Source organism: Cydia pomonella, chromosome 17 (assembly GCF_033807575.1).
Source record: "Cydia pomonella isolate Wapato2018A chromosome 17, ilCydPomo1, whole genome shotgun sequence".
NCBI lineage: Eukaryota > Metazoa > Arthropoda > Insecta > Lepidoptera > Tortricidae > Cydia > Cydia pomonella.
The window spans coordinates 4,683,128-4,695,893 of NC_084719.1; the positions used below are offsets into that span (position 1 = coordinate 4,683,128).

The following is a 12,766-nucleotide window of genomic DNA, read 5'->3' on the forward strand; positions in this document are numbered from 1 at the left end:
TAGTTTTCTCATTTGGCTAGTGTACATTTTCGTCAAACAGTAAAGAGTTTGAAAACTTCTACACGACTACTAACGACCCGATTCGAAAAATGATTAAGACACGTTTAAGATCTTGGAAAGATCTTTAAAAGATCGATAACTAAACGACATGTCAAAATTGACGTTTGTTTCGATTTCGCTGTGATCCCAATAAGATCTATCTACGATATTTCTAACGTCAAAGTGACATTGGTTACCCGAATCGAGCTGCTTCTGTCAGTTATACGACATACAAACGATATCTAAACCAGAACTTATCGTTATCGTATTTCATTCTTCGAATCGGGCCGTAAGTAGTTAGTTCGTGTAGCATTTCTCTATTTTTGGCAGTCAGTTTGTCATCTAGGACAAAAAACGAACCGATTGATAACTTATTCATCAAAGTCCGTCCGTTAGCTTTGACGCAATGATGGAACCAGATCTATTATGTACAATTGTACAGTCAAGGACATTAATTGTTGTTAGGGTTAGTATTGACAACGAAATTAGCTTGAACTCTAAATGGCTCAATCATTAAAGTCCCTGGCTGTACAGTCAGCTGCAAAAATATGTATCGAGAGAATCGTCTCATAAATATGGTACTACGCTCTTATTACACTGGAATAAGATGCTATGGGACATATTTTTGAGTAAGATGTGTACACACATATTTTTACACTTGACTGTACAAAATTGCTTTCCCAATAATATCAAAAGTGCGATGAAAATCAAAATGATGTCAAGTGACATTGGATGTTTGTTATTTTAAAATAATATGTGATTATTGTATGAATTTGTAACAGTATATATTCCAAGTTAAAACTACCCATTGCAATTCTTGAATATATATTTTCGTATTTTTCAGTCCGCTAACAGTATATTTAAGTATATTTTTTCGGTTTCTAAGCCCAGAATGTATGGAGTGTGGAATTTAAAGGAATGAAATCTATTATAGTGAAACTGTTGCAAAAGTGTCCAGCTGAAAGCTATAAATAATAGTTCCAGATCTCTCCGGAGCAGCACTAGAGTGACTAAGAACCTAGGCGTTATTAACAGAGTGAAGTGCCCTGTCTATGATTTGATTTTTATTTCAAGTATTCTAGGTATTGTAGCGCCACCTATTGAAGGTTTTTTGATGACACTTTTTTGTACATGGAGATTCCATTCCTTACCTCCACCTTCATTACCATAATGGTTACTTTAGCTGCTTCTCATTATTTTTTAATTTGTAACTTATGGTACAGTAATGTAAATTTAAATAATTATAGTAAATTGATGTCCTAAAGTGGATTCTTCCCGAGCTACAAAAACTTTTATCATCTAGCAATATCATTTGTCACATCACGCACAAAAGCCTAGGTATGAAGGCTTTTGTGCGTGAACAGGGAAAACAAAACAGCCAACAACGCTTCCCAAACTTTGTGACGTTCATAAGAAACAGCTGCGTTGACCTATTTCGGTTTGTCTTTACCTCTGTGTCGTAGTTAACGAAACGATGTTCACAAAGCTACCCTTTAGTTATAGACCGACCAGTACGAGTATACCATACATAGATGAGTGAAAAAAAACGGGTCATTTGGTATAAGAATCACAAAAAGTAACAATAAGATCAATGCAGCCAAATCCGGCTGTGAGTAATACCGTACTCGAGCGTTCCTTTCTTTGTATTTCAAACGTAGAAATAGAGTCCATCTGCTTTTGACTGCTGAAACTAAAAGCGATCGCTGCTTTGACAATGAAGTTATCATTCGTGTACAGTCACGTCTGAAAATAACGATAAGAAAAAAGTGCTTTAATATATGGGCAATAAAGTCGTGTATTTTTGGCACTTTTTTCGTATCGATATTTTCAGACGTGACCGTACCACCGTTACCATTGTTTAGAAAAAAAAAACGATCGTATACGGGATTTCCCGCAGACGGATCTGGACGCAATCACCTTACATAAAAACTTTTAAGTTTTGGTTAAGGTACTTTTTATCACCCTAAGACAGAGTGAATTAGACATACATATCAAGGTATTAGGAGCTTTACATACGACTAAAATTGTACGGTTAGTACAAGACAGTACGGTGATATTATCAGCACTTGTACAGCGATAGCTGGACTTTACAAGTAGCTAGTTCTAAATAATTTTAGTATTGTTGGTTTTTTTTTTGTGTAATTTGACATTTAGAGACAGTATACATCTCTAATAAAGTATTTATTATTTCATCGATTCCATATTTGTAATTGTTTTTTGTAATTTTTATTGTTTGTAAAATGGACATGTAAAAGTGCCCCTGTGGCCTATTTGCTGAATAAGTAAATGTTTGATATTTGATATTTGAGCACGTGGGCTACCGGCCGTTGACTCTAAAATGGTTAAACGCGTTTCAAGATCAATTCTCCATTCACTAGACACTGCCACATTAGTTAACGGTATAATAAGCTAACGACATAATCGATATTACACTTTAAACAATATTAATGAGAAAAAACAAAGGAATTAATCACGAGTCGTGACTATTAAGATGGCGCTCGAACCAGATGTCTAGTTTGGATATGTCAGTGTCAAAAGTAACGTTTTTGTTTAAAGAAACGTCACTTTTGACACTGACGTATTTTATATTTGACATATCTTAAATTTAGAATCGGGCCATTAGAATTTGCCTATATCTCTGTCTAATATATACTTGTACATATAAGTACTTATTTCAGTTAACATTATATATAATTATGAACCTCCAGGTCTCTTTATTACCTTGTTCTTTTCTTGAAGTACATCTTTTGTATTGCCTATTTAATGTGTTTATATGACTGTTTGGTTTCTGAATTAAAAAAAATGATCTGAGGGGCTAGTTGTACTAGTTTCTGTTCCACCGCAGAGAAGTTTTTTTCACGAACGAGCAAGGACTGCCCCATTTGGCATCCTGCCACGGTTCGATATCTCGCATAAGTAATTGGCTAACAAAGAATTGTTAACGATAACAATACATACTTGAACCTTGTCAACAAGTAATAGAGCTCAGTTTTGAATGGTTAATGTTTGAAAGAAAACGTTGCAAATTAGTTTCTTGATGAATGAGGTGTTTTTTGGAAAATAATGAGGCTTGGAACAGATGGAATAAGAGATAATATATCTTGTGTTGCTTTTTATCATTAACATGAGGTCATTTTGAGCAGTGATTATAAAACACTTTTACAACTTAATAAAGTGACGTTTTTATTTGAAGCAACGTCACTTTTGATACTAACTTATCCGATCCACATTGTATATAGGCCTAATATTTGACGTATTTAAAAAAAAAATCGGATCATCATGTCTTTGGTGAGTTGGGTGGCCTATCCGTCATTGCACAATGTGCTACGACAGCGTAGCAAATTTACGTAGCGGTGCTCGTAGCAATTCCGGGTACGGTTTTCGTAGACCCTCTACGCTAACAACTGTGACGTGTAGAGGTTTGAACCTTTGTTTGTAGGTGAAAAAAGCCGGCAAGAAGTTTTTATATCTTGTTTACTATTCATTAATGTAACACTTTTCTATAAAAAGTTTTTTGTTATTGTTATAGTGTTTTAAGTTCAGAAAAGGGAGCCAGAGAATTTTGAGAATGAGAATTTATTTTTCTTCTATCTTGGAAAGATCTTTAAAAGATCAATAACTTAACGACATGTCAAATTTGATATAAGATCTATCTACGATATTTCTAACGTCAAAGTGACATTGGTTGCCCGAATCGAGCTGCTTCTGTCAATTATACGACATACAAAAGATATCTAAATGAGAACTTATCTAAACCAGACCTTATCGTTATCGTATCTCATTCTTCGAATCGGGCCGTAAAATAATTGTCACAGTGTATTAGCTCGCTGTAAGGCTGTGTATTTTTTTATTAAATAAAAAAAAATTGAGAACGTGTCAAGAAAAAAAGGTGTACATTTTTTTGATAAGCGCTGCGAGTACCTTAATACATCGTTTCGGGGATCTGCACCTGATGCCTCCTCTCTGATCTTTTCAATATTTACACGAATTTTATATATTAATATTTTGTGAAAACACAGAATAATTTAATAATACCATATCGGTAAATTATTACAAAAGTATGTTGACATAAAATGTTAAGGAATAATTTTCTTATTTAACATATTATAACATCATGTAACTGAAACAAAACATATTTCCTCACAAATTAGAGTTCACATTCCTTACAAATTAAAATTTCATAGATAATACGTTTATCCACACTTATATAGATAGAACAACAGTACCCCTAGTGTAAATTTGTTCGACATCATAACGTAACGAACGCGTTTGCGTTAAGTCTCATTTTGTATAGGATTTTGAGTTTCCAAAACGTCCCGCTTGGCGCGCTTTTTCTAAATCCAATACAAAATGAGACTAAACGCAAACGCGTACGTCACGTTTCAAAATCGAATTTATTTACACTAGGGGTACTGAATGCAATGAACCGTCGCCTGCTGTATTTCTAGGCCGATACGACCTTCAAACTTTCGAGAAATGAGCGTACTCCATTTTAAAGTCCTCTGGTGTTGCGGTTGTTCATAGACGGCGTTAATCGCTTACCATTAGGCAAACCGTCTGCTCGTTTGCCTCCTATATAAAAAAGAACCCTTTTGAGACACATTTCAACAATGTAACAAGGTTATTTGTATTTTAAATTAGGAAAAGTACGCCGCTTGAATATGTTGAGTAAATGAATGAAGTAAATGAATGAAAATAACAAGGGTTTTGTGGAAGAAAATAAAATTTTCTTGAGCGTTCTGCCAGGCTCGTTATTTGGGATGTGTGTTTTTATAAAATTGACCTTGGGCTCGATTCAGATTTAATATTTTATGTGGTTTTGATCCGACCTTGAAGATTGCTCACGCTTATAGGTGCATGCAAAATAAAAAGGTAATTAAAAGATATTTACGATGTTAAGCATTTGCTAAGACAAGAGTTCAAATAATATTCATCAATATTATATTTATAGTATGTATGTGTATGTATATGTATATATATGTGTAGAGTTTATAACTATATTATTTTGCTTTTATTTTTAATTCTTTGACTTTTAGTGCTCTTAGACTTCTCACTGCACCAATTGTAAGTGTCTCTGTTTGGCCTGTTATATATTTTGTGCAATAAAGTTTAAATCAATAAATAATATTTGTTCCTGAGTCATGGATGTTGTCTATGTATTTAAGTATTTGTATATTATACGAGTATAAATCGTTGTCTGAGTACCTACAACGCCTTCTTGGCTTACCGTGGGACTTAATCAATTTGTGTAAGATGACCCTGTAATATTTATGAAATATTTATTATTACTTGCGAATAAACACAAAATATATACAACAATGTACAAATGGCGGACTTAATGGCAAATTGAATTCTTTACCAGTCAACCATAGGGCCAAACAGAGACACTTACAATTGGTTTCTGTGAGAAAGAAAAAGTCAAAGAATTAAAAAGAAAAGCAAAAGAATATAGTTATAAACTATACACCCATATATACATATACATACTATAAATATAATATTGATGAATATTATTTGAACTCTTGTTTTAGCAAATGTTTAACATCGTAAATATCTTAAGTATATCGTTAGTAGCAATAAGCATTAATCGATGTGATAACAGGCCCTAATGTGAAGTCGACCACACCATTAAACTTATGTGGACAATAACACAACACAGGCTTTCAATTTAATTAACGTTCTCATATTTTATCACAAACACACTCACAACGTCGGCCGGCTGAGTTGAAAATAATGAATTACGTTTTATGAAACAAGCTCCCATAAAATGAAAGCAAACAACGTTACATTCGTTATTTTTTAAATTGTGAACCGTTCGTAATGTGTTAATTTCTTTTATGTTGAATACATATTATACTTACTGTAGATACTTTTTAAAATAAAAATGTTAATATTTTTATTTTATCCATTTTAGAGCTCCATACAAAACTTTGTTGACGGAGCTCCAATGGGATCACTTCGGTCTTGCAAATCGAATAAATGAGTCTTTTTGTTGGCCCACACAGCTATCTATAAATTAAGTGAATATGCACTTATGCAGATGTCAATCGCAATGAAAAAAACAATACAATACAAATACAATTTGTACTTTTTACAAGTTTAATATAATGTTGTTTTTGACTTAAACCATAAGGTCCACGGCGTACCATACAAAATATTCCTATTCGAACTTTGTATTATAGTAAATAAGGATGAATTTCGCTGGTTTGAGACCAGTAAAACAAAGATAATGCTACTTTATTTGGTTGGGAACGGAGCATGGCAATGAAAATTGGAATGATGTTAAAAAAGTGTTTGAATTATTACAAATTATACAATGTAACACAAAGCAAGAAAGCATATTAAATATATTAAATAAATAAATAAAAAGAATAAGTTAACATTTAAAGCCATACCTACATTAATAACCGTTTTTCTCAATTTATTAGGAATTGAACTTACAGGCCAATTCGATTGTACACTGACATCAGAATGAACGACATCTACATCATGTCACACAGTTATCGTGCATTTTGCTCGAACTTGTGTGTACACGAACACGTATTGGCGCAGCAAATACACGAGAATTAAATGAAATCCTTCGAATATCATTCATATTCTATGTTTTTATAATAATAATCTAAGATATTCAATGACTAAAGAGGAATAATAATAATAATTCAGCCTATATACGTCCCGCTGCTGGGCACAGGCCTCCTTCATGTTCGAGAGGGCTTGGGCTATAGTCCCCACGCTGGCCCAATGCGGGTTGGAGACTTCACATACTCCTTTGAATTTCTTCGCGGATGTATGCAGGTTTCCTCACGATGTTTTCCTTCACCGAATAGCTAGTGATGAATATCAAATCAAAAAACTCATTGGTACGAGCCAGAATTTGAACCCGCGACCTCCGGATTGAAAGTCGGACGTCATATCCACTAGGCCACGACCGCTTCTGTGTGTTATGACTATGACTTGAAATAACTGAACACCACAAACAATTTGAACTATATCGAGTGACATCGGTTAGAAGTCAGTTATTGAATTGTAAAACAAATAGAATGCAGTGGTTAAGGCCGAGCGTGCCGCAAAAACTATCCCAAAATGTTTACACATGTTTTATTACTTTCATTGCGTTACCAACATACAAATAATACAATATATGAATAATATTAACGAAATAAAAATAAAAATCTAGGGCAGGGATCACCAAATGGCGGAGCGCAGTCCTATTTTATTTTTTTGCTTATTTAATAAACTCACGGAGAAACGGACCCGGATGGTCATTTTATTTGAAAAACCGGACCCCTGAAGAAACTAATTGGTGACCCCCTGATTTAGGGATAGGGACACTTTCTTTCTTTTTTTCTTTGTTTTCTCCTATTAGAATAAAAATACCTCGTGATTTTGAGTAGAAATAACTTGGCCGTTTTTCTTATAATCATCTGGTGGTTTATTTATTTCATGGTGTAACATTTTTGGATACAGGAAACATGCCTAAGTACTTGATTAATTTTAACCAAGCTGAAACGTCTGCGAATGATGCTATTAAGCTTAGAATAAATTTATAAGTTTAAAAAATTACTGCCTTCGGTGAGACTTGAACTCACGGCCTCTGGATCGATACTCCAGCGCTCTGCCAACTGAGTCAACAAGACCCATTATGATAAGAAAATTTGCTGGCTATGCATGACGTCTTGGTAGTTGTAGTATTGATCCATAGGCCGCGAGTTCAAGTCTCACCCAAAGCAGTATTTTTTCCACGTCTAAATTCATGCCTACGCCGGTTTCAGGTCAATATTGAACTGTAAAACAATTGGAATGTAGTGGTTAAGGCCGAGCGTGCCGCAAAACAGTTAGCGGTGACATTGGCTTCACTTTCATGTTGCAGCCATTATATTGTGTACAGAGTACACACGTAATCATACAATGTGCCGTTCACTATGGGGCTTTAATAGCGTTGAAAAAAATCCGGAAAAATACGGGGAAATTTACAAACGACTCGTTTTTTTCAGGTCTCTTTAAAAAAACAATGCAAGTATCAGTTACAATTACAATACAAACAAGTTTTTTTTAAATTATATATTTTTCCATATGAATTTAATAGGGAATTTAAACAGGACCGTTAAGGTTGCAGTCTAATGTTAGTGTGTCTAGTGTTAATTTCTGGCATTAATATATATATATATATATATATATATATATATTTGACAGTGTCATCAATCATCAGTGGAATTGTGTATGACGGATTTAATTTTTCTGAATAAAACAGGAAAAAACCGAAAAAAACGAAATTTGGTAAAATTCTCGAAAAATACATTTGAATTTCTCCTTTTTCATTCCTAAGCTTTAAATAGTTTAAATGCAGGATTCAATTCTACTCGCTAAACTAATATAATTCTATAATGGGATCAATGCAGGAATCGCGAAAAAAAATTGTCTCACACATTTTGGCTGACCAAGGCCAGCATTTTTCTTTTGCGATTTCGGGATTGCTGGTTTTCTTGCTAGAGAAGTGATATTATTTGTGAATGAACTAAATATTAATATATAAAATTATAATTATATTCCAAATTTACAATTTGAAATCCTACATTTATTTTTGTAATTTAATTTCCCATTTTATTCGTTTTAGTGTTTTTATGTCTTAATTTTTTTATATATTTCATACTATATATATTTTTTAATATTAGTTGCATGTTTGTTGTTTTTGTTCGTATAGTTTTAAGTAATTTTATAATAAATATAATTCAAACAATGTAAAAATTGTTTTATGAATAAATAAATAATAATAATAATAATATTATAAATAGTCTAACCTAAGATTTTAATGAAGAAAGAGAGATAATAATAATAAATTGGTGCCATAATAAAAGCTCAGTTTTGTGAGTATAATTGAACTCTGCATTTAAATTTATATTTAAGTTTATTTAATCCATATTAATTTAAATTGTATTTTTTTCATTTAATGCATGTCAGTTATAAGATGTAATGTTTTGAAAAGATGTGTCCCGCAGAGTTTCTTGCCGGTCCCATATTGGGATACCCTCCTACGATTTAGGAGGGATTTAAATCTTCTCGGGTTGAAAGTGTAGGGTTAGAGCATTATTTTGGCGTTCATAAGCGCATTGTGTGAGCGCGTTCATATGCCTACTTGGAAAAAAAATCTTTACTTTATCTTTAAAGCCCCATAGTGGATGATACCAGTATGGCTAGTAGGCTCATTAATGTTAAATCATATTTAATTGGGGTATTCTTGATATCATTTACGAAAACGGCAATTCGTCGCGTATACGTGTTGTTTATTTAGTCACCTGCAATAATTCACATATATTGGAACACAAATCACAAATATAGGAAGCGCTGGTGGCCTAGCGGTAAGGACGTGCGACTTGCAATCCGGAGGTCGCGGGTTCAAACCCCGGCTCGTACCAATGAGTTTTTCGGAACTTATGTACGAAATATCATTTGATATTTACTAGTCGCTTTTCGGTGAAGGAAAACATCGCGAGGAAACCGGACTAATCCTAACGAGGCCTAGTTTACCCTCTGGGTTGGAAGGTCACATGGCAGTCGCTTTCGTAAAAATTAGTGCCTACGCCAAATCTTGGGATTAGTTGTCAAGCGGACCCCAGGCTCCCATGAGCCGTGGCAAAATGCCGGGACAACACGAGGAAGAAGAAGAATAATAATTCACATATATAGGTCATATTGGGCAACTTTTACTATGGGACCAACTCTGAAATCGTGAAAAAAATTGGCTATTTCATTCATATTTCATATATTTTGGCTCTGACCTTGATATTTTCTATGGGAGAGTAAATATCATATAATTAAGTTTTAAAATTAACTCTTATGTTTCGAGGACAGCATTTTCCCCATGGTCTCGAAAAAAGACCGAGGAACATATATAGGTACCGATAGTTCGAGGTTCCAGAAGGTCAAAACAATATAAAAGTCATAAAAAATAGCTGAATCAGAATCGGCCTGGATTTCAATGAAAACAAGCAAGAACCTTAAATTAAAAAGTTTGAACCGCGGGTTACGCTCTGCGGCAATTATCAGCATTTTCAATAATATGTATACATTTGTCGCCTCATTACAATGGAATAAAATAGTATACATATATTTGGCGTCGACTGCACTGTCTCCTAAATAAGGAGATTTGTGCAAGACTATACGTATATAGGTCACGTCAGGACGAGGAAATAATTGCTTTGCGATCCTAACGAAATAACGGTACTTCTACGAAATTCTATTTCGGGAAAGAACGGTTTCCACTAACTAAATCTTAACAGATCACTTTGATTTTGATGTCGATCACTTCAGCATATATGCAAGGGTTATAGGATTCGCTATAATTTATTATTTTAATTTTGCAAATTTTGCAAAAAAGGAAAACCTATAAACCTAGTTTTTCATTGTGTCAATAACATACTAAAAATCATGGAGAATGATAAATATTTAGAAATGTAAAAACGTTTTCTCATTTTATATGTATGATCAGTTGATCACCTGGTATACACTTCCCTCTTAGTCGCTTCCACTTTCATAAATAAATAAATATTATAGGACATTATTACACAAATTGACTAAGTCCCACAGTAAGCTCAATAAGGCTTGTGTTGAGGGTACTTAGACAACGATATATATAATATATAAATATTTATAAATACTTAAATACATAGGAAACACCCATGACTCAGGAACAAATATCGATGCTCATCACACGAATAAATGCCCTTATCAGGATTTGAACCCGGGACCATCGGCTTCATAGGCTGGGTCACTACCCACTGGGCCAGATCGGTCGTCGAATTAATATATCCTGACTTTTGTAAATCATATCTTAACCCCTGACGTCCTAAATTTTTGTCGATATCAATGATATTATTGATATGTTTATATTTTTCGCCTTATTACAAAAGCGTTAACATATTCCATAATCTATTTTGAACTTTTATAGGGCGACTAAGAGTTCTAAATTCAAGAACAAAACAACTGCTTCTGGGTCTCATCATGTTCAAAGTTTATTTATGGTGTAAGGATACAATATTTTTCAAGAAAAAGATATATCACATAATTGGACGCAAAAACAAACATTGAACCTAAATTTATTTTTATTTTTAAAGTAACCTTTTTTAAATTAAAAAAAAATACTTACCATTTTATGTGCTAAAACGTTTATATACCTACTTAATACATATAAATGGATTAACGATCGAGATCTCATCAATATCCCAAAGAAATCAAATCGCTCAAAATATTCGAAAACGCTCTGGTGTTGATGTTGTTAACTAGATCAATACTCTTTAATAAGTATGTTTTTATCTCTGTACAGTAGTCATAATTAACAAGTTTTTTATTTTCATTGTGTATGCAATTTTTGTTTTAATTTATCTTCATAGGAACATATAAATATTAAAACAATTTATTTTAAAAATGTATATTGTGTATTTTAAATTTAATAGCCTTCCGTACAAATTTTGCATGTACCGTAAAACCACCCAACTATAGTCCAAAGCTCCCAACTATGGTCCACAAATAAACTCAATTTTTGTCGTTCAGGTGTGTATTTTACTATATTTTTGTAGTTCTAAGGCAAAATATGTTTATAAATGGAAGGTAAAACTAGGAGTAAACCACAAGGAACATTGGTATATATACTTAATTTCCTTTTGAACTTGTGGACCATAGTTGCAGTATTGGACTATAGTTGGGTGGTTTTACGGTACTTAATCATAATTTTATTTAAGTTTTCTGATCAAAGAAGGATCCAAACCAATTGTAACTCAGGAGGTTATGATAGACTTTCACGAAATCATCTACATAAAATTGTTAACCTACCAATTTCCGCACTCACTCACAACTATTTTCAAAATCATATATTTTCTAATTTCACCGACAGCTTTTACTACTCTTAAAGCAAGCAGCATAATAAATATTATAACATTAATTGGACGTAACCTAGCAAAAAGGATCCATCCTTATGAATTTTTCATATATATGAATCATTTTTCTTTTTGACAGAAAGATATGTTTTTTGTTGATCGAATCTTTTCCCTTATATTAATCTTTATAAACAAACGTTTTAATTGACAACTCTTCCACAAACACTACCCAAACCTTAGTAGTTTACACTAATTTCCGAACGCACCCACATCCTTTTTTTTTAATTTAAAAAATCGTAAACTCACCGGCAAACGCAGCGAGCAGCAACAACGCGAACGCGAGCGTGGCGGCCGCCATGTCTGAGCGGTGGGCATGCCGTCCGCAGACTGCCCCGCGCCCCCGACTGCGGCATTGCGACCGTACACTGGGTTACGGGGTACGGGGTTTAGGGTCCGTCTTCCTTACCAACATGAAAAATTAAAAACTAATTGAGTGAAAAACTTAGATAACTTATATACAATAAATATCTTATAGGTGTAGGTTTAAAATACGTATGGTCCGCTGCAGAGAAAGGGCTGCATACAAACGTCTATGCACTTTATCTCTGCAGCTGTACAGGATATCATTTAAGTAAACTACGTGCTTTCGTGCGTTTCTTACGTTTAAGACCTTGGAAAGATCTTTAAAAGATCGATAATTAAACGACATATCAAAATTGACGTTTATTTCGATTCCGCTGTGATCCCAGAAGATCTCTCTACGATATTTCTTCAAATTGACATTGGTTGTCCGAATCGAGCTGCTTCTGTCAATTAAGTATACGACATACAAACGAATCTAACTAAATGAGAACTCA

The 12,766-nt window shown here is 33.6% G+C and overlaps 1 protein-coding gene across 1 annotated transcript in view; it reads right to left on the reverse strand.

Annotated features, from left to right (window-relative positions):
• Positions 1 to 12,555, reverse strand: part of LOC133526892 (integral membrane protein DGCR2/IDD-like) — an 83,872-nt gene extending 71,317 nt beyond the window's left edge. Inside the window, exon 1 of the mRNA XM_061863736.1 lies at positions 12,216 to 12,555. Coding sequence (XP_061719720.1) covers positions 12,216 to 12,267 — 52 coding nt within the window. The 5' untranslated portion in view covers positions 12,268 to 12,555. The remainder of the gene's footprint in view (positions 1 to 12,215) is intronic.
• Between the last annotated feature and the right edge of the window lie 211 nt (positions 12,556 to 12,766).